This window comes from Sciurus vulgaris (assembly GCF_902686455.1).
Source record: "Sciurus vulgaris genome assembly, chromosome: 14".
Classification (NCBI taxonomy): domain Eukaryota; kingdom Metazoa; phylum Chordata; class Mammalia; order Rodentia; family Sciuridae; genus Sciurus; species Sciurus vulgaris.
The window spans coordinates 79,761,625-79,789,264 of NC_136475.1; the positions used below are offsets into that span (position 1 = coordinate 79,761,625).

The 27,640-nt window shown below is 35.8% G+C and overlaps 1 protein-coding gene and 1 long non-coding RNA gene across 7 annotated transcripts in view; both read right to left on the minus strand.

Moving 5' to 3' along the window:
* NCOA1 (nuclear receptor coactivator 1) overlaps positions 1–27,640 on the minus strand; it is a 240,545-nt gene that overhangs the window by 6,539 nt on the left and 206,366 nt on the right. For all 6 annotated transcript variants that reach the window (XM_079109622.1, XM_079109619.1, XM_079109621.1 and 3 more), the window contains exons 16-19: positions 16,531–16,632; positions 15,358–15,760; positions 8,858–9,032; positions 3,792–3,975 (exon numbers count right to left, since the gene is read on the minus strand). In XM_079109622.1, coding sequence (XP_078965748.1) covers positions 3,792–3,975; positions 8,858–9,032; positions 15,358–15,760; positions 16,531–16,632 — 864 coding nt within the window. The remainder of the gene's footprint in view (positions 1–3,791; positions 3,976–8,857; positions 9,033–15,357; positions 15,761–16,530; positions 16,633–27,640) is intronic.
* On the minus strand, positions 23,177–27,639 carry LOC306643492. The gene is made up of 2 exons (XR_013758955.1): positions 26,711–27,639; positions 23,177–24,240 (listed from the first exon to the last, which is right to left on the minus strand). It is a non-coding gene; the product is annotated as an uncharacterized lncRNA (long non-coding RNA).

Consider the following 27,640-nt stretch of genomic DNA (forward strand, 5'->3'; position numbering starts at 1 on the left):
GACTTAAAATCAGCATACTACAGTGACGCAGTCACATCAATGTTTATAGCAGCTCAATTCACAATAGCTAAACTATGGAACCAACCTAAGTGCCCTTTATGTATGGATAAAGAAGATATGGTATATATACACAAAGGAATATTACTCAGCCACAAAGAAGAATGAAATTATGGCATTTGCTGGTAAATGGATGGAACTGGAGACTATCATGCTAAGTAAAATAAGCCAATTCCCAAAAAACCAAAAGTCAAATGTTCTCTCTGATATGCAAATGCCAACTCATAGTGGTGCAGGTAGGGAAGAACAGAAATGCTTTGGATTAGACAAAAGGAATGAAGGGAAAGGAGGAAATGGGAAAAGGAAAGATAGTAGAATGAATGGGACATTACTTTCCTATGTGCTCATATGAATACACAACCAGTGTAATTCCACATCACGAACAACTAAAAGGATGGGACATTGAACTCCACATATGTATCATGTATCAAAATACAGTCTACTGTTATGTACAATAAGAAGAAATTAAAACAAACAAAACAATACAAAACAATGAAAAAAAATCTCCTGACAAAAAAACCTAATAGGAAGCCAGGAAAAATAAAAGTTTAGCAATTTTATTTTTACTGTGTTTAAAAATTTTTTTTCTCTTCAGTTGTCAATGGACCATTATTTCATTTATTTATATGTGGTGCTGAGACTCAAACCCAGTGCCTCATGCATGCCAGGCACGTGCTCTAGCACTGAGCCACAACCCAGCCCAACAGCATTGTCTTAAATCCAGACAGTTTTCCTGGTGCGGGCAGAATGTGTGCAAGGAACATGAGAAGAACCTCCTGGGTGTTGGTGATGTTCTGTCTCTTGATCTGGTGGTAGTCACTCAGGTGTGTTCAGTTTGTAAAAATTCACTGAGTTGTATATACTCTTCTGTATGTTTTTATAGATTATACTTCAAAAAAAGTTAATTCTCTTTCAATGTACACACATGTCTATTGGCAACAGACTTCCACTTCAGTCAAGATTCAGTAACAGGGATCATATTTATTCTTCCTATCTGAATCCATGAAAAAACTTGACAAAACACCTATAATTCTAGCTACTTGGGAGGCTGGGGCTGGAGGATTGCAAGTTTGAGGCCAGCCTGGGCAATTTAGTGAGACCCTGTCTCAAAATAAAAAAATAAAAGGACTGAGGACATAGAGGATATATCCTGAGGATATACCCCTGCATTCAACCCCCAACAACAAAACAAAACAACAAAATAACAACAAAAAATAACACATGTGTGAGATACAATACATTGGACTAAAATAACAGAACAGACATTGCCAAAGAAAAAAAAAACGAGTGAACTTAAAGCTATAGCAATAGAACTATCTAATATGAAACATGCAGAGGAAAGAACGACTGAACTTCATTTGAACACCCTCCCCCACAAAACCCAGGGGACTATGGGCAACTTCAAGACATCTACATGTGAAATGAGGTTTTGAAGGAGAAGAGGGGAGCTGACAAAACAATGAAGAAGGAATAACCAATACTGTCCCAAATTTGATGAAAATTATACACCATGAATCAACGAACTCCAAGAATGAGAAACAAAGAAAATCCTATGAAAACATATCATAATGAAATTGCTTAAATGCCTTATAAGAAGATAAAATTTTAAATCAGAGAGGGAAAAAACCAATAATATAGAGAGGGACAAAGAAAAATGACAGCAGATATCTCATCAGAAGGTCGTAGTAGAGTAACATCTTTAATCTTTAAAGTAGTGAAAGCAAAAACTGCCAAATTAGGATTCAGGGGAAAGAACTTTCAAAAATAAGGTAAAACAAAGACTTTGTTCTAGATACACAAAAGCTTAAAGAATCAGCAGCAGGAAATGTGTACTATAAACATGCAAGGAAGACCGTAAAACAAAAGAAAAATGATACCATATGGAAGTCTAAAACTACACAAAGGAATGAAGGAAACTGGAGGTAATGACTACAAGGGTAAACACACAAAAACTTCTTATTTAAATTTGAAAAAATACAGCTGATCATTTAAAGAAGAAATAATTACATGTATTATGGGGTATATATCATAAGAATGCAACACAGCACAGGAGAGGAGAAATGGAAATATACTATTGTGAGGTTCTTAATATTATATATGAGGTTAATTAGTGTCACTTGAAGGCAGACTGGTACATCAAAGAAAAGGAATAGAGATTCAAAAGCAACTACTACCATAATAAAACAGTTAAATATACTTAATAAGCCAAAAAAGAGATAAGATGAATAAAAATATTTAATCACACACACAAAAATCAAAGGAAAGGACAAAGAAAACAAGATGTGATACACTATACCAATAAGCAATTAAATGTAAACAGATCAACCACTCCAATTAAAAAGCAGAAATGGTTGAGTTGAATAAAAAAGCAAGACCAACTATATAAGAAACTCACTTTAAATATAATAGTTTTACCCAATTTGTGTTTTCATTATTATTTTTTAATTTAGTGGAGATCAGGAATAATTATAATAAATGAAAGCAACAAGATAACAAGGACAAGAAACAATCTTATTTAGTTCCTTTAATGTGCCATAAGATATGGGTCACTAAGTTACTGGTTTTGTCCCTACTAACCTCCTTAGGCTTACTATATAATTCCTGGAAAATAGGGAATTTAAAATAATCAATCAAAAAGAAATTTAAAAAAAATTTTTAGATGTTGATAGACCTTTATTTTATTCATTTATTTATATGTGGTGCTGAAAATCGAACCTCACATGTACCTCACACATGCTAGGCAAGCACTCTACCACTGAGCCACAACCCCAGCCCTCAAAAAGAAATTTTATACAAAAAATAATCAGTGTTTACATACATGATGGCTGCAGGGTAGTAGCCTAGTTACCACAGTTTACTTTCTGTTGCTTATATGAATAATGAGAACTCTAACTGGGAGTTACTCCAACAATCTTCTTAAATATCATTTTTGAATTTAATCATTCTAAAAACCTGCAGGAGGTTCCAGGACAAACTCCAAACACAAAAGTTATACAATATCCACAAGAACCTTACCACATAAATTCTATTCTAAATATAATATAAATATCTCTTTCACATTCATTGGGCTTTTCAACCTCTCTTTCTGCATAGACTATGCTGTAATAACCAACACTGAATGTTTCTTTTTCAGTCCTCTCTCTTTTTCTCTCTTTTGTGGTGCTGGGGATTAAACCCTGGGCCTCATGCATGATAGGCAAGCACCCTACCACCTCCAGCCCTGAGTTGTCTCTTTGTAGGCAACTTTTCCCCACTGCTTTTCCTGACCAGGTCTTTTTCTTTTTAACCACTCAGTAGTCAACTGTAGCTCTCATCAGATACAAACATGTATGGTCCTCTCGGGGTTCACCTCCTCCACAACTGTTTGGTCCTATTATTCAATGTGTCTCCTATATGTTAATATGTATGTCTCACAGAGGTTTCTTTATACATAGTAAGCTGAATAAATGCTTTTTGAATTAAAAGGGTGGAAATGAAGAAAATGTGTTAGAATAGGATATTCCAAGTCAATGTGTACACCATTTTATAACACTAAAATTTCATGAAACTAATGTCTTATTTATAAAATCTCTCAAAATTTCCATTGTGTATCTTAAGGGCCAATAATGATCAAAAGATACAAGAAAGAATAAAGAAGCACGATTATTTCTGGTAATTGTCAGCATATCTGATGGACAGCGAACTGTGGTATAGTGTGGTACGTGTGTGGCAAGTGTGCCAGCTGTGCCACTTACCTGCTCAGGGCACACAGCATTCATTCCTGGCATCTGCAACGAGCTCATCTGCATCTGGCCCATCATTGGGTTCATGTTCTGAACACTTGTGTTTCCACCTGCCATGGACACGGTGATGCTCATATTGTTGTACACTCCTGGCTGTGCAGGTGTGGGCTGATTCTGGACAGCTTGATTGAACACACTGTTAACTCAAAAACAATCCAGATTACATCCACTGATCATAAACATGGGAATAATGTAACTAGATTCTGTTTTTATTAGACAAAATAATTCCAAAGAAAATATTTTATATTCTTAAATAACATGTAAAACTGTATCTTGTTAAAATATATCAGGTTTGAATCTAATTCAGATACATTTTGAACTCTGCTCAATGGGTTTAATAACTGAAAAGAGCTCATTTTAAGTTGCAATTATTTCTTCAGGACTGAACATAGACAACTTCATGTCTTTTCTAGTAAGCAAAATACAATGGCAATTATTTTTTCAGATGGCTTGTTTTACTGACTTCTTCATGGTCAAGTTCTGGATTGTTGTTATACCAAAGATCTCAAATGTGAAGTCAGTTTTATTAGTAAGCAGAATAGTATGGAATAAACCCCATGTAAATTCAACTTGAAACTTTATAACTGAACCCTGAAAATTCTCAGATACAAATACATACATCTAATGGAAAACAATATGAATTTTGTCATTCATAAGATCTATAAAATATCAAATATTTTATGATTATAAATGAATTGTTAATTCTGGAGAATATGATTCCAAAAGTGACTTTCCCCCATAATGGCTTCTTTTTTCCTTGTTAGCTCTCAAGTGGTAAGCAGGAGGTACTGACATTTACAGCTTCCAGTACATTAGGTAATCATACTGAAATTAACAGACCAAGAAACAGTATATTATTGTCTGAAGAAAAGTAGCAAATTCTCCCCCCAAGTTATCATAAAATACAAATGCCCACAAAAAATGATATTCTTAGGAAATGCTCAATAATGCGTGTGGACCATTAATGTCTGAACAACTATGCTTGTGGAGCAGAGTTCCTACAACTAGAGGTAAGAAAAAAATCTATTAATCTATGCTTATTTTCTAATGAGAACACTTCTGCCTTAGACAATGCTCATTTGTCAACTGATACACAAATCATCACTATGAAGGTGCAAGGCTATCTAAGTCAATGCATGCAGAAAATTCAAGAACTGTGATATCATATTTATTGAAAAAATATTTAGGGCTTAATTTCCTTTCAAATTTATATTTGGCCCAGGTATGATAGCGCATGCCTGTAATCCCAGTGACTCTGGAGGCTGAGGCAGGAGGATTGCAAATTCAAAGCCAGTCTCAACAACTTAGTGTGGCCCTAAGCTACTAGCAAGACTGTCTCAAATTAAAAAAAAAAAAAAAAAAAAAAAAAGGACTGTGGTTGTGTGGTTCAGCACCTCTGGGTTTAATCCCTGGTATAACACACACACACACACACACACACACACACATTTATTTATTTATTTTTATATTTGGGACTATAGATTAGCTTAACGTCATTCAAACTACTGCCAATAGTTCCATTTTGGTTTATCCCATCAAGGGAAGAACAAGAAGTCCGTGGGCAGCCTGAGTCGCTGTCCTAGGTCCTGGAAAGGACAGCTGGGCTTACTGGCACCTCAATCCCAATGCTCACAGGATCTCTCCCTCACTCTGTGTTCCTATCTGCCTGGTGGAAGTGATCACAGTTTTTTCAGGGTAGCGCCAGATATATGGGGGAGATAGAGAAAGATGAAGACCCTGACCCAGAATGGGTTCCACAGATATTACACATATTAAAAAGCAAGGAGTGTCTGGTCCAAAAAGTCTGAGGAATAAAAGGTTCAACAATAGGACTTTTTGGCCTTTAAAATGCTAATAAGCATTAGGAATCTCTCTTCAGATGAGTGTCGCATACAAACAGTCCAGTTCCAGGACACACAGGCTAGATTAACCCCTTTTTACTCTTGCCACCAGATAATGGAAAAGAATCACATTATACTGTCTCTTAACATTACATCATTCTACTTAATGGTTATCTGATTATTTCATGTTTTAATTATCTCTGACCTACTCTGTTACCAACTAGACACTTGAGGTCATGTGGCAGCAAGAGCTGTTTGTCATCTTCCTTGAGATACTCTGTCCTATGTGGTAGAGATAATGAGTGGCCACTATTTCTATTAGTAAATATGCTAAGATTTACTGCCTATATTGACTAATAATCTACACATGAACCAAAAAAGCAAGTGCGAATGGGATTATTTTCTTTCCCAAATTATTTGGGAAAATCAGAGTTTATAGAAACTACTGAAATACAATAAAAACTCTCATACGCATTTTAATCTGAATCTAAGTAGTAACTTGGGAGCAGGAGTTTTGGCACTCATTTCTACAATACGTGTGAAGTGCCACCTGTTTGACAGGATGGAGATACTGAAGTAAATGAAAACAAAGACCTTGCTCTTAGGATCCTTATATTTTAGTTGGAGACTGACCATAAAAAATCAACTATCATATATAGGTGTTAATTACGATGAACAAGTACAGAATAGAAAGGAGGGACCAAATGTGGCAAATGGTATTATTTAAGATATGATGAGCTAGGTATGGTAGCATGCAAAACCCTGTCTCAAAAACCAAATCCAAAACGAAAAAAAAAAAGAAAAACAACCCACCCCCAAACAAACAAACAAACACCAAACTAGAAATGATGGCCAAGAAAGTGTGATAAAGTGACATTTAATGTCTGTGTCTAATAAGATAATATTTAAGGAAAGACTTGCAGTTACAGCCAGCAAACCATGTATCTACTAAAGGGAAAAAAATTCTAGCAGAGGGATTAAAAAAATGCAAAGTATTGAGATTGCACGGACTTGGCAAATCTAAGCCATAAAAGAATACACAGAAACTTGAGTAATTGAGTGAGTGATGAGAATAACAGATGAAGTCAGAGAAGTATCCAGGAGCAAGATAATGCAGGGCTTCACAGGCCCTATTTTGTATTTTGAGTAAGCTGGGGGCCACTGGAGAGTCCTGAGTGAAGGTGCAACATACTGCCTCATGATTTAAAAGCACTGCTCTGGCTACCATGTAGAGATTAAGCCATGGTAGAGCAAGGGTAGAGGCAGGGACAGGAGGCTACTGAACTGGTCCAGAAAAAAGGTGTTGGTGGCCTGCATTATAGTGTGTTAAGTGGAATAGTTTAAGAAGGGAGAGCTGCTAAGAAGTGCTTATGACTTGCTTATTTGTTTGATGTGGGATATAAGAGAAAGAGAGAAGGTTTTCTTTTGAATGATTAGAAGAATTCAGTTGTCATTTACTGAAGTGGGGAAAAGTAGGAGAGGAGTAGGTTTTAGGGAGAATATCACCTTAGTGTTTTTGTTTTTGGTATTGGGATTTAACCAAGGTCTAGCATGTGCTAGGCAAGCGCTTTGCCTCTGAAATAGAGGTAGTAATAAGCATATAGGCAGATACAGGGACAATTTACTTGATGAAGTAATCAAGTAAATGAGTAGATATGGGGAAGAGGTCTTAGAATGAACACTGGAGATGACCTCCCAGCAAAAGATGGTCTCCAACAGAAGAGACTTAAGGTGAGGACAGCTGCCTTTCTTAAGAGAGAAAGTTGTTCCAGAAACTAAATGAATGAAATGAAAAGAACTTTAAGATGCTAAATGCTCAAATATGTCAAATGCTATTGACAAGCATTGCACTTGGCATCGTAGAGGACATTAACCCACCTTGACAAGAACACTTTAGGTAGAATGGTATGGATGAAAGCCTGACTCCTGACAAGGAGTGGGAGGAGAGGAGGTGGATAGAGTATAGTCTTTGAAGGAACTTAACTATAAATGGGAGCAGTAAAAAAGGTGGGGTGAGAGCCATCAGCACAACTGTACTTTTTCCCAAACCATTCTTTTCTCTTTTTTTGGTGCTGGAGATGGAATTCAGGGCCTCATGCATGTTACACAAGCACTCTACCACTGAGCTGCACCCTTGCCCTCACTCTTCAAGCTGAATTTAAATGCTTAGGTGGATCTCAATTAAGGAGAGCTGCCAGGTACAGGAGCATTAGGAGAGCAGGGTAAGGGAGCTGAGTGTGCCTGTAAAGGGAGTAGAGTGATGGACATGGAATCAAAAGGGAGTTTAGGAAGTTGGGATTAGAATACATTCCTCTTGCATGTTACAGAGATGATTCCTTCCATACCTAATTTATACACAGTCCTCACTGAGAGTTCTGCAGTTCTCTGACAAAAAGATTTCCTCACTCACCTTTCAATGAACTTTAAGAGAATATGGTCTTATATTTTCAACTTGAACTGTCTTACTTATTATGTTGTCAGATTAAACGGCTTCCCTGTCATTAGAACCAAGACACAACCAAATTAAAATCCTTATAAAACTCAAGCGATGTGTGAAAAGTTCAGCAGCCAGGATTTAGAAAAAAAGACATTACATTAGTGAGATAATTCTGAACAAAATGGGTAAGATAAGGCCACTAAAAATACAGATATTAAGGAAGGGGTAAGGCAGAGTGAGTCTAGAAGCCTTCGGACCTTTTGTGGTTGTCACACGATCTTTTAAACACACTGGGAAGAGTAAGATCTGTGCCCACTACTCAGCTCTCTGAATTCAAACATTATGATGGTCTTGGTTTATGTTTGTAAGATTTAAGAATGTTCTTACTAAGAGAGACTTTTAAAAAATTATCCATTTCTATATCTGCGCCAGGGAAACTGTTACTGATGGGAGTTGACCACATTCTTCAGGTGTGCTGGGAGCAAGAAGACAAGGTTGGAGACCACTAGACCACTTTTCTGTATTAAAAATACACAAATTTGGCTTAACAATGATTTGATACTTTAAACTAAAAATTCTTAATTTTCTTTGCTGATAACATAAAATTGTTTCTTCCGTTGTATATGAATAGCAGTAGCCAATAACCTTCTACTTAGACTGTGAAAAACAGAATCAGCCCATGATTGTTCTGATGTGCTACAGAGAATCAGGGATGTTTGTATACAAAAATAACCCCTTACTTGTTGTTTCCTATGGCTCCTTGCTGCCAAGCCTTCATGTCTGGTGACTGGTACCCAGAAGCAGGTGGAGTTTGCTGGAGCAGAGAGCTCTGAGGAGGAGGGATTGGCATTGGCACCATGGAGCTCCCAGGACTTAGAGATGGAGCAAAGTTGGCCTCACCTTGAGGAACCATTCCTGAAAATAAAAATTAATTTATGTGAACACATTATAAATTAATTAAAACCATAAAAGAAAAAACCTAAAAGAATCTGTCACAATACATTCAGATATATTTTCTTCACAGAGTAGGGAAAATTATTCTCTTAAAATAAGGCAGGAAATCTTAATAAAAAGATAAATAAACATGTTTGGAAGAATGCTTTCCATTCATTGAGACTGCATAGCACAACTATGTATGATATTGTTTTCTGTTACTTTTTTGCTAACATGAATTTTTAAGTGCAAAAAAACATGAACACAGATGATGGATTACTTATGTAACAAAAGGAACATGGAAAAAATTAGGTAAGAAAACTCCATGTGTAAAAATGAAATAAAAAGTTTCATTGGACAATCCTTCATTTCTTTGTGGACTCTTATCTCCCTCCCAGCCCTTTTTATTGAGACATAATTTATAAAACATTAAATTCACCCATGCAACTACACAATTTAATGATTTTTAGTAACTGTATACAGCTGTGTAACTATCAACACAATCCAGTTTAGGCATTTTCATTATACCCCAAATTCCCTTGTGCCTATTTGCAGGCAATCCAGTTCCTCCTCTTGACCCAGGCAACCTGATCTGCTTTTGTCTCTCTACACAGATTTGCCTTTTTCTGAAAACTCGTATGAATATTATCATATGTGGTCTTTTGCATCTGGCTTCTTTCACTTAGCATAGTATTTTTGAGATTCAATCATTCTGTAGCTTTTATCAGTAGTTCATTCCTTTTTTATTTAGGAAAATGCTTATTAGCAGCCATTGACATAACTGTTGAAAATAAATTAAAAGAGTTTACATCTGGACTTCTTAATTCTTTTCTAGTGATCTATATGTCTACATTTGTACCAGTACCATATTTTCTTCATTGTTGTAACTTTAGGGTGATTTTTGAAATTAGATAATTACTGTATAACTTTTTTCATTTACAAAATTATTTTGGCTACTCTAGGTCTTTTGTATTCTCATTTATATTGTATTATAAACTTGTCAATTTCTCTAAAAAGCATGCTAAAATTTTGACAAATTCTGTTGCATTACAGGGTCAATCTGAAGCTAACTGCCAGTTTTTCAGTCGTTTTTAGGATTTCATTTTCATATATCTTCATTTTATATATCTTCAACAATTTTCATTATTATGTTTTCAAGTACCCTAATTTTTTTTCTACTGTAATTTTTAATCTGCTGTCCATCTCATCTATGAGATGTTTTTTACTATGGTATTCTCCAGTATTCTTTCCTACAAGTTGGATTTTTTTTTAAATAAATATCTTCCTTACTTCTGCTTAACCTGGTAAAGCATACTTCTAGTTCTTGAATATACAGAATAAATATATAGTTTATAATTACCTTAAAGTCTACTAATTCTACCATCTGTGTAATTTTTGGGTTGGTTTTTGATTGACTAATTTTTCTCATCATTACATTACAAGCATTTGCCTGCTTCTTTGCATACCTGGTAAGTTTTTAAAGCTAAATTTCAGACTGAATTTTATACCTTGTTAGGAGCTGGATTTTAAATATATAAATATATATATATATATATATATATACACATACATATATATGTATATATATATATATATATATATATATTTCTGACCTTTATCTGGGCTGTGGTTAGGCTACATGGAAACAGGATAACTCTTTTGGATCTTGTGCCTAGTGAGACAAGAGCAGGGTTTAGGTTAGGGCTCATTTTGCCCCACTACCAAGGCAAACACCTCTGATACCCCATGAATTTTGAGTTTTTAAAATATGGGCTGGTAGGAAGAGGAGCTGGCCCTGTGCAAATTTTGAAGACGATTTCCTTTAATCTTTTCAGGTGTTTTTCTCTGGTTTGCTTTGCGTACATATATGCATGCACGCATGCATGTTGACATTTCTCAGCTAAAACATTGAGTGGGACTCTCTGCTTATCACCCTTCTTCTGTGTGTGACTCTATTCTCCCTGGTATTGTGTCCTATGACCTCCAACTGCCTTGGCTTTCTCAGCCTCCCAGCCCTACTGCCTCAACCCAGGGACACCACCTGGCTCCTGTTGGATTCTTCCTCTCTGCTACCTGATCCGGACAATGTCCAGAACTGTTTAATTTATTCTGTCTCATGTTTTGTTGGTTTTGAAGAGGAGAATAAATCTAGTCTCTGTTAGTACATTCTGGTCAAAAGTAGAAGTTCTTATATAATAGGGGTTTCTTTTCATGCTTTGTTATGCTAGCACTCTGTATTCTCTTTCTCCTTTTCGTCCAACAAAATGAAGCTCAGTTAAATACTTTTAAGTCAGAGAAAGCTATAAAGGCACAGAAAAAAGAATGCCATAATTTGATTGCTGATAATTTAGCATAATTTCTTCGAATCTCCTGAAAACTGTGCATAATTTTGACCTGATTCTTTCCCTTGTCATTATACCACAAGCATGATTCTACATCCTTAATGTCTTTGTAAGAATAAGCTTATATGCCTGTACATATTTTGGTACATTCTGTCATTGTTAATATGATGACTTTTCTCTCTTTTTGTTTGGTTAATCTAGCCAGAGATGTATTAACTCATTTTTTATTGTTTTACAGGCTATAGTTTTAAAAAATTCTGTGAATGTTGTGATTCACATAGATTTTCTATAGTTTTTTCCCTTCACTAAATGCTTAACTCCTTTTTTTTTTGATAAAGATGATATAAATACTGCTATGTGTTTGTATTTTCTTCCTGCTGCTCTCTCCATATATAATTTAATCTCTTGTAAATGATTTTGACTTAGAATATAAGAAAATTTTCTTTCATCTAATGACTCTCAAGGGTGGGTTTTTGGTTTTTAAAATCATCTTCATTTCTATGGAGATTGCCCTTGCATTAATTCTGTTTTAAATTTTCTATTGTGGTTCTGGTCCTTTAAGAATTACTTGTTTTGTAGTTAATGTGCTTTTAATCTTATTTATAATGAAATAATTTCTTTGACAAAAAATGGATGTGTGGGGGAGAAAATACTTATCGTATTTTGGATATTATTCTGTGGAATCAAAGTTAACCAATAAATAAGAGATTCCAAGTATACCAGGATGCTTTTTGATATTTCTTTCTGGCCTTATTTCATCTAAATGTCCATGTTAGGATGGACAGTCTTCCTTATTACATGACCTGTATTTTCATTGTTTTTGTTTTTAGTGTTGGTTTTTAATTTAATTTTATTATTTTTCCACATTTTTTATTGGTACATTATAGTTGTACATATTGATGGGATTTGTTGTTACATGAATTCATACATACACACAATATAACAACATAAATTGGCCAATATCATTACCCAGCACTTGCCCATTCCCACTTTTATTTCTTAAAAGACCTTTAAAGATAAATTTTAAGTTCAAAGCAATAGAGTGGAAGATACAGAGATTTTCCATGTATCCCCTTCTCCATCACATGTATAATTTCTCCCATTGGGACATTTGTCAAAATTTATGAAAAGTGATGTACAATTAATGCACCAATTATCATCCAGAGCCCATAGTTTATATTAAGGTTCACTCCTGGTTTTAGACATTCTATGGGTTTGAATAAATGTGTAATGACTTACACACCATTGCAGTAACATACAGAATAGTTTCATTGTCCTAAAAATCCTTTGTGAGATGATATGGTTTTAATAGAAAGAAATAGCCTGTGGAAAATAAATTAGAAGACAGTTAAGAGTTCTGGTCCCAGTTCTGCCACTACATTGAACTTTGGTGTCATTGGACCAGATAATCTAGTTACTACTACTTAAAAAATTCTACAATTCTATTTTTGTCTAGACTATGCTATCAAATGACACTGCAACCATTTGATAGCAGCAACTAGAATTAGAAGTCATACTTCCATTCACTCATTTCTTTAAAGTTGCATTAAGCATCTATATTCACTGCCAGAGCACTGTGCTAAGCACTAGAGAAGCAAAGATATAAAAGTCACACTTTGCTCATGGAAGGAACTTGCTATTTAAAAGAAAAGACAGCTAGGATAACATGTGATTATACAGGATGGTGAGCATTTTATGATTGAAAGTATCAAGGAAAGACTTCTAAGAGATGTATAGGAGGGAAGAAAAGGAATGAGACAGGTAAGGGAAAGGTATTTCAGGCAAGGTACAGGAAGTACACAGGCCTCAAAGTAAAAGAGAATAAGGTATGTGCTCTTTTTTAGAATCTGAGAAATTTATTATAGCTGGAACATTGAGATATAGAGTAAAGGAGAAATGGGACTGATGATTTTGGCTTTGGACAAGTTTTGGATGCCGGTGGAAAATACAAGAATATCTGTCCAGTGGACACCTGCTCACATGAGCTGAGATCTGATTTAGACATAGAGAATGGAGTCATTAGCATGTAGGGGGCCCTAGAGTCCCAGGATTAATGATGAGGAGTAGATAGAGCAGCATGTTCACTGCAGTCCACAGAAGAGAGGTCTCTGGATGAGCTGCAAGGAAGCCACGAAGCATTACAACATTAAAAAAGAAATTCTCTCATGCTTACTTCCAATATTACCCTTATATAAAACAATTTGTAAGTGTATAATTCTGTCCTTGTACATTCATCATCATGGAAAGACAGTCTAGAAAAGTCTTATTTTCAGAAATATAAGAAAACTTACTTTGCCATTAGTCTTATCTATATGTCCCTTCATTTAATTTGGGCCTATAGAAAGTTGAAAGATGCCAGTCATCAATTAACACAGGGATCAGCAAACTTTTACTACTAAGGGCTGGACAGTGAATACTTTTGTTTTTGTAGGCCATAAGGTTTCTGTAACAACTACTCGAGTCTGCTGTGTGAAACCAGCTGTAGATAAACTAGTATGAATGTGACCATGGCTATGTTCCAATGAAACTTTACAAAAATGCATGGGCTGGATTAGGCCCATGGATCTGAGTTTACCAAACACTGAAACACATTGGGACATATATTTTAGTACTCCAGTGTGGCAAATTCATTGGCAGTAAAAGCATAAAATTACAAAGGGCCTTTGCAGCTAGATTACCTTAAGTATTTCAAAAATATTTTTTTGGAGAAAGAGTTTTTGTGAAAATGTTAGAAATTTTCTAGAACTTGAATTTGTACCAAATCAAAATGTGGTCTTAAAGCCCTCTAACCAGACCACTGATCATGTTGGAGCAAATTTATAATTTAAAGTGGAAGTTAAAAACACGACATCTTTAAATGTTACTGTTCTCTCCAGAAAAACTAAGGTTTTTTTTCTAGTATTATTTTGAAGGAGTTTATGGAAGAATTGACAGCTCTGCCATTTCATTTCATTTCCTGTAAATGGATAAAACTACTACTTTCTTTACTGTACCAACATCTGGGTTTTGTTTGTAGCATGAATGCTGACTTTGTCTAAGAAAAATTCATATTTTGTGAAAAGTATTTTTTGTCAATCAAAAAAGTTGGTCTGGAAGAAAAATCTAGGTACCAGATAGTACTGATGATAGGTGGTAACATGCTGCACAGGCAAATCAAATAGCAGCTTTCTTATTGAAATTCGTTTTTAAGTTGCTTTAAAAATTTCATTTCCCTTTTCATTTATATAATCAGGGGGTTTATTTTCATTTTTTTCAGGAACTGGCCATTAATTTTGCATACAAGTTTGACTAAACATGGTGGATCAATCAAATATGTATCATTGCCACTACCTACTAGGATCTTAAAATGATAGAAAAGAAATTGAAAAAAATATATCATCACCTGGGACAAAGAGAATAGAAGGTAGCACAAATAAGAGATTAAAAAAAAACAAAACTTTGGCAACAAGAATGTTCACTGAGAGGAAGCTAAAACCTAAGAAGCTAATGGCGATGACACCAATAAGAAATCTAAGATACTCTGTAGAGATCCATTATCCTTACCTAAACTATCAAAGACAAAATCACACAATAAAAAACTATGCAAATTTTGAATTAATGTACTAAAACCCACTGTCTAGGGAGGACTGTCAATTAGGGTTTCACTGGAATTCATGAGAAAAAGAAAAAAAGTAAGAGAAAGTGCTTTGTACACAAAATATCAAAAACTTTATCGTCAGCTAATCCCTTACAAATCCTCTAATTTAATCATCTCAGGATGATCAAAGGGAGAGAAGGCTCAAACCATTCAACCATTTAGTGGTGAGAGTCTGAACCTCCTGACTCCACTGCCAGCACCTTTTCTCTGCAGCACACTGCCTCACGGTCTGTGAGTGAAGACGCACATGGAGCAAGACCTGCACCCATCCGAGTACTAACAGAGGCGTCTTACTTAGAAAAGCAACATACAGCTGTGCTCCTCATACCTGATCCTGGATACTGGAAGACATTCTGCTGCATCTGAGGATTGATTCCAGTGCCAAACTGTCCTCCCATGTTTCCTGCCATGCCTCTGTTCACCATGCTGTTGCGGGTGGCCAAGGCTGCATCAGGATTTGCTGCCAGTTGAGAAAACGGGCTGGTAGAAGCAGGTGGGGTTCCTGGATTTGTACCATAGTTTGGTGGGTAGGGGAATTGCTGTGGAGCACCCTGAGGAAGACGGGGGTTCCCCATTTGAACTGGCAGTCCAGATGAGGGAGGGAGGTTGTTCCCAAAGCTTTGTTGCCTCATGAGCATGGCCCTCTGCTGCTGTATGAGCTGCCTCTGTCGGTGCTGCTGACTGTACAACTCCCGCTGGCGTTGAGCCAACATTTGTGCATTCAGAGGTGGCTATAAAGGAACAAAAAACATCATTTAAAAACGTTAGTATTTGGAGCAAAAATATTAAAATACATATGGAAATCAATAGGAGTGAACACTAGATACCATTCAGAAGGCCATTCAGGTTTTTTGGGGGGTGGGTATCAGGAATTGAACTCAGGGGTATTTGACCACTGAGTCATATCCCCAGTCCTATTTTGTATTTTATTTAGAAACAGTCTCACTGAGTTGCTTAGTGCTGCTTTTGCTGGAGCTGGTTTTGAACTTCAGAGCCTCCTGCCTCAGCCTCCCAAGTCACTGAGATTACTGGTGTGCACCACTGTGCCCGGCCAAGTTTAAAATTCCAATGGCTCTGAGTTTATATATGAGGATTTTTAAAATAAATAAAATCTAGAAATGCTGGTGTTCTGACTGAACACAGCATACAAGGCAGTTAGGACAGCTAAGAAATGTGAGTGGGTTTTTATCAGGTTTCAGGTCCCATTTACACAGTCTCATATTAGAGGCTTCTTACTACTAGTGCCACTTGGTGCAGCAATAAGTTTTCTCCCTGGTCATCTAGTATCCCCTAACAATGATAATAACAACACAACAAAACACATAATCTTTGGCTTTGGATCAAATATCAGGAAGTGCCACAAGTGGTTTACTAATTCATTCTAGAAGAAAACTACTACAAATGTCATTAAAAGATGAGCCATTTTGAAAACACTCAAGTTGATGCTTCAATATTGCCTGGGCCAGAGAAATATTACTAACGTCTGGCTTCACTGCATTACCTGAGGTGTGATTTGTTGCTGCATGCCTGATCTCATGTTGATGCCAACAGGAGCAGTTGCTGCAAACTGGTTCAAGATAGCTTGTCGGTTTTGGTGTATCAACTAAGAAAAATGAAATAAAGAGAAATCATATTTCTACACACAATACTGTATATCTTTATAGAATAACAAAAACTTTTTATTGATAACTAAAAAGTTTTAGTGTTACAGGTTTAGTAACATTATTTCCATTTCTTTGCCAAAAGGCTAATATTTATCTCGGAACTCTAAATATGGCAAAGCATTTAGAAGTAGAACACACACACACATGAATAAACACATTTATTGTACTTTTTGAAGCATATTAATAGTTGTTTCAGATAAGTGCAATGGAGAAAAAGAAAAATCAGTCTTATATTGTTAAAATATTGTGACTAAAAAAGCAAGTATGCAATAAGGGCAAGTTCTGCAAAGGTCTGGAAAATAAACTGAAAGTTAATGTACTTGAGGGGTATCCTCCCTTGGAGGAACTATGCCTGCTGGGCACATATTTGGGGAAAATCCAACATGATATTATTAGTTAGAGAGAATTATGTAAGAAACAAATGGTCTGAGAAAAAAGATTATTTATTTAACTAGAAGTAGTAATTACTAGCATTTCCCAAATTGGTGTTCTAAAGAACATTGTTCTGCAGGATATTAATAGATGTGCCAGGAAAATAGCATGCTGTGCGGTATGAAGTATTGGAAATGGTGAGTTACACAAGGTGAAACAGATTTATTTACTGCAGCAATTTTACAAGCCTTTAATTGGCTAAAGCACATTGTGCATTTCCAAGAAGGGGATATACAATGCAACTTATTTATCATAAACCCTTTTTTTTTGGACTTATAATTATCAACATCTATATCCCAGAACAATCGTCTATGGAACACTAGTTTGGAAGATCAGTCTAGATCAGGCTAGGGTTTCAGGTTGTAGTTATGTCTTTATTTGATAACAAAAGAAGTGTCCTTTGAAGTAAGATTTCACTGTAAGCCACCTATAAATTAAAAAATTTCTTCCTCAATAATTTGACAAGAATACAGGCATGGTGGTGCATGCCTGCAATCCCACTGATTTGGGAGGCTGAAGCAGGAGGAAACAAGTTCAAGACCAGCCTCAGCAAATTAGCAAGGCCCCAAGCAACTTAGTGAGACCCTGTTTTAAATTAAAAAAAAAAAAAAAAAAAAATATATATATATATATATATATAAAGGGCTGGGATGTAGTTCAGTGATAGAGTACCCCTAGGTTAAACCCCTAATACCCACCCATTTCCCCAATAAAGAAGAAAAAGAGAATAAACTAGAAAGACAATAGTAACAACATTATTGGTACTAGGCTCAAGTGATCTGCCTGCTTCAGCCTGCCAAATAGCTGGTACAATAGGCATATACCACTGTATCTGGCTCAAGACTGTTTCTATGTTTATAGGTACTTTACAACTTACAGATTGATTATACAAGATGTATTTTGTTACACTATATGTAAACTTAAAAGCCTATGAAAGTTTTATTAAAGAATCCAAAGAGCTATGAACAGTGATTAAAATTTCTCATTGCCAAATAGATCAACTCTTAATTCTGTTTTCATTTATTTTCTGACTCTCATTAAATCAGAAACCAAACCCATTTTGGGAAGAAAGCTCACATAATGTAAATATTAAAATTACCATTTGAAGAATACCATTGTAGAATAGTATAAAACATTCATAGTCACTTCAAAAGTCAAGATGTTAACAAAAAAGGTCAAAGGGACTTTTATGTACTAAAACTTATATTTCCTAAACTCAAAAAGATCATCAATATAAGTTTAAACAAACCAATTAAGTTTATAAAGATTTACTGAAACATTAATTGTATTCTGGACACTGTATAAAGCTTGGAGGCTACCAAAGTAAGCGAATTCCTGTCTTCTGGGAACTCTCTGCTGAGTGGCAGAGGCCAACACACAACTGTGATGCACGGGTGTGATACCTGTACATGTGAAGTTATCTACAGCAGCACAGAAGGAGCACCCCAAGTCATCCTTCTGCAGCAACACTAAAGGACAACTATCTAGTCCAGAGGTTTTCAACCAGGGATGATTCTGCCCCATTCAGCCATTTGGCAATGTCTGAAGACATTTGTGGTTGATTTCTAGTGGTAGAAGCCTGGGATGCTGCTAAACAAACATGAACACACAGGACAACCCCCCAAAACAACAAACAAAACAAATAAGAATTATCCAGCGCAAGATGTTAAAAACCCTGATCCAGCCATGGCACAAATTCTTGCCAAGACAAAGTGTTCCTTAATGAAGCATATTTTCTACCTGGACACAGTGACACATGCCTATAGTCCCAGCTACAGGAGAAGCTGAAGCAAGAAGAGCACCTTGAATTCAGGAGTTCAGGACCGGCCTGGGCAACATAGCAAGAACTCAGCTTAAGAAAAAAAAGGGGGGTGGGGGGAGAGGGGAGGAAGGAGGGAGAGAAGTAGCCTATTTTCTTTTTGATACTGGAGATTAGACCAGGGGCACTTTATCACTGAGCTACATCCTTCCCTTTTTGAGACAAGGTCTTGTGAAGTTGCTAAATCGCCTCAAACTTGTGACCCTCACCTCAGCCTCCCCAACTGCTGGGTTATAGGCATGTGTCAGTAAGTAGCCTATTCTCCTAGGCCGTTTTTTATTATCAGAAGTCTGGAAGCGAAATCTGCTTCCCTACATTTTCTGCCTTTGGTCCTATTTCTATTTTCTGGTCACTTTATTTTCTTCTATTCTTTACAATATGTAAAGGATTATCAGTGATGGTTCTCTTATCACACCCATGCCTTTCTTCAGTACCCTAACAACCAACTCATTAGGACCAGACTTGTTTTAAGATGGTTAAAAATACCATATTTTTAAAAATGTGTTTTAACTGTTACTCCTTCTTTATATTTTTCTTCTCTTGGTAGTATGAAGACCACGGCCTTTGCCAGAGAATGATAAAACAAAACTGGAGCACAAAAATAAAATACTTTTTGTATGTGTGTGTAGGCCAGTATCATGCTGTTTTCTGCAAGTAGAAAGTCTACCCACCTTTGCTGCTGTCCTTCTCCCAAAGAAGAACTTTACAAGTCTTTAATTGGTATTAGGGACCTATTTCTTGGGTCTTTACCCATTGGAGGTAGAAGTGGTACCTACACCTAAGGTTTACAAATGTGTATTACTTCTTAATCACTAGTTCCTTTCTTCATTTTTTGATGTTTTTTAAGTCTCAACAAACACAGCTCACCTGGTCTCCTAGGATGTTTTTCATTCCTCTTCCCTCAACTAGGGATTATTCATAATTGTATAATCACATTTAAAATATCAGAACATTTTTTTTAACCCTTGTGTACCAGGTTCTAGTCAATGAGATACACTTAGGACCAAGGAATCAGTTATTTATATATTATTTATTCATTTATTGTTTTGCAGTCCTGGTGATTGAATCCAGGACACGCTAGCACTGAGCTAAACTCTTTTTACTTTTTGAGACAAGGTTGTGCCAAGTTGTCGAGGCTGACCTTGAACTTGGAATCTTGTGATCTTGTGATCCTCTTGCCTTAACCTCCTGAGTAGCTGTGATTATAGGTATGTACCACTGTGCCTGGCACACACACACACATAACCTTTATTTATTTATTTGTTTGTTTATTTATTATGTGGTGCTGAAGAATGAACCCAGTGCCTCATGTATATGAGGCAAGTATTCTACCACTGAGCTACAACCAGCCCCATATATATATATATTTTTTCCTTAATATCTTTAGTTGTAGGCAAACACAGTATCTTTATTTTATTTTAATGTGGTGCTGAGAATCAAACCCACTGCCTCACACATGCTAGGCAAGTGCTCTACCTATGAGCCACAACCCCAGCCTCTACTAAAAAATTTTCCATATCTATTTTAAAACTGATCTTCTTAAAATCCACTAAAAGGAAACAAACTATGATGGATGTGAGTATTCCCCTTTTCTTTTCTTTTAGGTACTAAAGCTAATGCTAAGTTCTTGCCTAAGAGATGCTTATAGTCTCCTGTGTCTAGGAAAAGGAGGAGAAGCTATGACCAGCAAGTAAAGAAATGATATCAATCCAACAAAGTAAGTATATTATGAACCTGATACATTCTGTATACTAATCCTGGGTCATGTGGGGTTTCAAATATCTTAAGTCTATGGTTTGTCTTTTAACTTTGTTTATGGTGTCTTGGCTTATAAATTTTAAATTTTATTGCAACCATTAACTTTTTCTTATGTCTTTTTTTTTTTTAAGAGGTCACAGAGATACCCTAATATTCCCATGTAGGTCATTAAAACACCTAGAGTTTATTTTTGTGTATCTTATGTGATAAAAATCTAATTACTACATTTATTGCATATATTACACATGCTACTCTCTTCCCACTGACTTCCATCTCCCCTGCCTCTTAGTGAGTCTCTCTCTATCTAAGTCTGGGTATGCTTCTGGGCTCTCTATATGTTCTGATTTATAGAATTTTCTATCCTTATGCCAGTTCCACATTGTTTTACTTGTAAACTGTTGTTTTACACCTTGATATCTGGTGGGAAAAGTTTACCTTCATTTTTCTTCAAGATTGTATTGATGTTTCTAAAATAAATTTAGCATTTATTTGTCAAATTCCATGTTGAGATTTTTGTACAGCCACTGAATTTATTAATCAATATTGGAATGATTGCCATCTTCATGATAGTTTTCCAATTCATGACTATCTTTTATTTGTATCTTAATTTTAAATTGTGATTTATAATTTTCTAAGTTTTGCACATTGTGAATATTTTAAAATTATATTTTCTAATTGGTTGCAGCTAGTAAAGAGCATTGTCATTAATTTTTGTTTCTTGTTCTTTTATCTAAACACTTTGCTGAATTTCTCTATTTGTTCTAAGTTCCCTGTAGATTCTCTTAGATTTTTTACATCAGCAGTCATTATTTGCACATAATTTTATTTCTCAGTTTTGCTATTTATATTTCCAGATGACTACTTTTAGTGTGCTAATGGTATATTCTCTCTCTTTTTTGTCTACCCTGGTATGAAGTCTTTTATTCACTGAAAATATGGCAGGAGAAAGGGCAGATGGACCACGTAAGGTCATTACTTAATCCTAACTAGGAATAACTAAATAACTTTAAATAATATATTTAAACTTCATTTTATTGATTTTTGTCAGGTACTATAATTGCTGACCCATAGCTGTTTACTCTCCCTTTCTTCCTTGATGACAGGATTCTTTTTATTATCTGATCATCTATATCACATGACTCAAGGGGCAATCCATGAATACTCTTACATTAGTTCTTCCCAGCAGTTGATTAAGGATGTATGTGTGATTCAGTTCTGGTTTACCAGGAATGTGAAGTCTTTTATTTACCCCCTTTCCTTTTTTAGTGGGGGAGAGGTATGAGATGGGTTGGGAAAAGAATTTTTTGAAAACAGAGAGGCTTTTGAAAGCTATAGATAGGAAAGAAACAATCTGTTTTCTCCTGTTAGATATAATTTTGATTACATGTGATGTCTATAACCATGAGATGTCAAGGGTTCTACAGCAAAGGACAAAAAGAACTTGGGTCCCTAATAACATCCCTTAACCTCTACACTAATGATACCTGAACCTGCCTCTGTTGTGAATTATCTAATATTTGAGTCAGAATATTTTTTATTGTTTCACTACTTTGAATTGATCTTTTACCTTTATTTGTTGCTGAAAGCATCTTAACTGAGACAATGACTGAGGTAAGCCTTGGTCAGACCTGCTCACAGCTCATAAGAGACACATATGCAAAACCCCTACCATGTGTAGTACAAGTGGAGCTGAGAGAGCAAGAAATTAAGGCCTAGAACCCAAAGAGGAGGCCTGAATGATGTGGTTTGTTAGGCAGCAGAGTTATTGTCTTATTTGGCACAATTAAGTTGTTTTTGTTATACTGACATTTCTAGGGAACTAAACATAATGAGCCAAAATTCTGTTTCTTTAACTTGGTGGATACTTCACTCTCTTGGACTACCATGGCCACCAAACTTTGAACAAACCTCCAGGAGATTTAAAGAAAGCAAAGAGCAGGAGTAATCTCCTCTTTGTGTCCTTATCTCAGGTATATCCTTTGGAGGTCACTCTGCTGATCAGCTCCTTTACAAATGAATGGAAGCAAAAATAACTTTTTTCCCCCTTAACATGGTATAAATCATCATTTTATTCATTCATGAATCTGACCTCAATCTTTGGTCTGGCTTGCTTGCTGAACCTTTAACTTTAATCAGTATATACTGAACTTCAGCTTGTAAAATGAGGAAATCAGCATATCTACACTTTCCTCTCTTTTGTAAATTTAGCACTTAATCACAAATTGCAGTGTGATCTGACTTTTTAGATAGGTATGTTTTGAGTACCCAAAGTTGCCTGTATCTTTTACTCTTTGTATTCCTTAATGTATCTAGTATAGCCCTCCTAAATATATCTAGTAAAAATTAAATATGGAGAAGCTATTAAGCATTTCTTATTCTTGTGTTCTCTATCAAAAAATGAATTGCAAACTGTAACAAGAAGTGGTATATCTTCAACTAATTCTTCAAATATTATGATTCCACCTCTTTATTTCTCTTTTCTTCCCTTAATTTTTCTTTGAGTGCTTTATCCCAGCCCAGCATTTTGAAAATTCTTTGCTATTCGATCATTTAAGAATTTTTTCCCCTATCTCAGCTCTCCTTTTCTCCTATCTCTTCCATCATCTTCCTTTTTTTTAGATGGAGTGGAAGCACATTTATATCATCTGTTGTATTTGTTGAATATACTTTTATAATAGTGTTTATGAAGTACTCTAATATGCCAGGCATTGTACCAAGAGCTTCACACTGTTTATTCCATTTAATCCACGTAACTACTATGAGAAAGACGCTATTAGAAAAGGAATCAGAGACTTTAAAAGGACAAATAATTTGATTAAAGTTAACCACCTAAGTTTAGAACTGGGGATTGAAATCAGAAATAACACTTTTGTGGGTGTGGTCTCTATTTCAAATATTTGTTAAAATATCATTATTATTCCTTGGAACAAGAGCAAAGATCACTCTTATAGAAATTAGGAACTATGTACAGAAGTTTATATTTTTGGGGGGTAGGGGTGGGTACAGGGATTGAATCCAGGGGAACTTAACCACTGATCCACATCCCCAGTCCTTTTTATTTTGAGACAGGGTCTCACTAAGTTGCTTAGGGTCTTGCTGATTTGCTGAGGCTAGCCTTGAACTTGTGATCCTTCTGTCTCAGCCTCCCGAGCTGCTGGGATTACAGGTGTATGCCACTGCACTTGGCTATGTACAGAACTTCATAGAACAGAGGCAACACTTTGGCAAAAGCTAACAGCTGAGCAGAAAATGGAACGTGGTCTGGCACTCGGACTTCGGTTGCCATCAGGGCACATCTTACGGTGGTCACAGATTTTTGTAGGATATCTTCAGAAGGTTTTTTTAGGATTTTTGTAGGATGTTTTTAGAAGGTTTGGGTACAGCACAAGAATTTCATTTGTCTACTGGGCTAGACCCCTAGCTGAGGTGCCATTAGGTCAATGTTGCTCAAGTTCCTGGTCAGCCAAACTCCCACAGCAAAGAGCCCCAAACTGAGGATCAAGTTCCTTTAGAAATCATTTCCGAAAAAAATAAAATACTTGGGAATCAATCTCACAAAAGAGGTGAAAGACCTCTACAATGAGAACTACAGAACACTAAAGAAAGATATTAAAGAAAACCTTAGAAGATGGAAAGATCTCCCATGTTCTTGGATAGGCCGAATTAATATTGTCAAAATGGCCATACTACCAAAAGTGCTATACAGATTCAATGCAATCCCAATTAAAATCCCAATGACGTACCTTACAGAAATAGAGCAAGCAATCATGAAATTCATTTGGAAGAATAAGAAACCCAGAATAGCTAAAGCAATCCTTCGCAGGAAAAATGAAGCAGGGGGTATCGCAATACCCGAACTTCAACTTTATTACAAAGCAATAGTAACAAAGACGGCATGGTACTGGTACCAAAATAGAAAGGTAGATCAATGGTACAGAATAGAGGACACGGACACAAACCCAAATAAATACAACTTTCTAATACTAGACAAAGGCGCCAAAAATATGCAATGGAGAAAAGATAGCCTCTTCAACAAATGGTGCTGGGAGAATTGGAAATCCATATGCAACAGAATGAAACTAAACCCATATCTCTCACCCTGCACAAAACTCAACTCAAAATGGATTAAGGACCTTGGAATCAGACCAGAGACTCTGCAGATTATAGAAGAAAAAGTAGGTCCCGATCTTCAACATGTCGGCCTAGGACCAGACTTCCTCAACAGGACTCCCATAGCACAAGAAATAAAAGCAAGAATCAATAACTGGGATAGATTCAAACTAAAAAGCTTTCTCTCAGCAAAGGAAACTATCAGTAATGCGAAGAAAGAGCCTACAGAGTGGGAGAATATCTTTGCCAATCATACTTCAGATAGAGCACTAATCTCCAGAATCTATAAAGAACTCAAAAAACTCTACTCCAAGAATTCAAATAATCCAGTCGACAAATGGGCTAAGGAAATGAACAGACACTTCACAGAAGAAGATGTACAAGCAATCAATAAACATATGAAAAAATGTTCAACATCTCTAGTAATAAGAGAAATACAAATCAAAACCACCCTAAGATTCCATCTCACCCCAATAAGAATGGCGATTATCAAAAATACAAGCAACAGGTGTTGGCGAGGATGTGGGGAGAAAGGTACACTCATACATTGCTGGTGGGGCTGCAAATTAGTGCAGCCACTCTGGAAAGCAGTGTGGAGATTCCTTAGAAAACTTGGAAGGGACCCTCCATTTGACCCAGCTATCCCACTCCTTGGCCTATACCCAAAGGACTTAAAATCAGCATACTACAGAGATACAGCCACATCAATGTTCATAGCTGCTCAATTCACAATAGCCAGACTATGGAACCAACCTAGATGCCCTTCAATTGATGAGTGGATAAAGAAACTGTGGTATATATACACAATGGAATATTACTCAGCCATAAAGAATGACAAAATTATGGCATTTGCAGGCAAATGGATGAAATTGGAGAATATCATGCTAAGTGAGATAAGCCAATCTCAAAAAGCCAAAGGACGAATGATATCGCTAATAAGTGGAGGATGACACATAAAGGGGGGGAGGGAAGGGTTAATGTTAGGGTTAGAGTTAGGGTTAGGGAGGGGGGCAAGTATGGAGGAAGAAAGTACTGTATAGAGGGTAAAGAGGGGTGGGAGGGGTGGGGGGAAGGGAAAAAATAACAGAATGAATCAAACAACATTACTGTATGTAAATTTATGATTACACAAATGGTATGCCTTTACGCCAAGTACAAACAGAGAAACAACATGTATCCCATTTGTTTACAATAAAAAAAAAAAAACTCATAGAAAAGGCGAACACAAGTCTTAGAGTAAATATTTAATTTAGTGGCTAGCACATTGGTGATCATTGTATGTTAGAGCATTATCCTAGTAGTAATTATTCATGGCAACGTATGTCTTGATCATCCTTGTGGATTTATTAAAATTCAAAAACAAAAGACAAAAAAAAAAAAAAACATGTGAATTCATTTCTAAAATGTATATCTAGAAGCTGAATTGCTGGGTTTTCAATACCACTAGTTTTCTAAAGCGGTTATACCAATTTTCACTCACTGTGGTGTTTGAGATTTTCAATTCTTAGTTTTAATTTTAGCCATTATGATGAGTATGTAACACTATGCATTGAGAAGTTTAATTCCCTATCGAATAATAAGTTAAGCAACTTTCTAGATGTTCATTGAATATATATACATATATATTTTGTTAGAGTACCTGTTCAAATATTTGCTTGTTTAGGCTATCTGTCCTTTTGCTTAATTATTAATAGGAGTTCTTTATATATTATTAGTAAGAATCCTTTGTCAGATTCTTTCTATATTGCAGATTGCCATTTTACTCATTTAATCATATATTTTTAAACAAAACGTTATTTTTAAAGTTTTTAATCTTTAAACAAAAGGTTTTGTAAAATATTTTATTAAATTTTTAATCTAAAAAAAAAAAAAAGAAATCATTCCTACCAGTGGCAAACTGGTAGTCCCCAGAGCCAGTCTCCTACCTTGCCAAGAATTTGGGGGACTTCGTTTGCTGAGCTGGCAGTGCCTGCAGTGACTCTGCTAGAAGTCATTAATACCTGTGAACTCTGCAGCACCTTGTAGGATGCCCAGAGCTAACTCTTATAACCATTATACCATAATGCCTCTCTAATATAACTTATTCCTTATTTCTCTTGCTTCCTAAATTAGTAAGGCTCCAGAGAATTTCTTTAAACACTTTTCTGCAAACCCAAAGCAATACACACATATGGTTAAAAAGAATATAGAAGGACTGATAACAAGAGCAGAAATTCACAGCTCTAGTCCCACTTCCCACAAATGCATTTTTAACTACTTGCTTCTGTAGTCTCTAATGATGATCTACATGTATGCTGCTTATACAATCTTAAATATTTATACCACTCTATCTATTTGTTTTATGTTATGAGGAGATTTACCCATTACAACTTCCAGGCCCCCAATCTTGTATCCTTTCTTCATTCTCCTAATGTAATGATATCATTAGACTTCAATCTCACCAACTTCAAAACAACATAAACAGACTTTATTTTCAGTTACAACAATCGTCTAAGTAGAATCTCGTTCTACTTTGAATATTAAGATGTTTCTCTTTATTCATTTAGTAATTGCATGATGCCCAATCTAAACAGTTTGTATCTCAAAAAAAACCAAAAATTAGATTGCTTTTAAGTTGTAGGACTCAAAGTACTTTGCTATGAGTAAGCCATTTTTAACTGAATAAAAGGGTCTTTCATCTTCATCATAAGCAGACCAAGTTTGGTTCTTTGAGTCTTTCATTCAGGTCTAAGAGTAGAGCTGACACTTTTGTTGTAGCAATGAGTATGTCTTATTATAAGAATATTTGGCACAAACCTTTGAACAGTATAAAGTGTTATCGGAGAGCA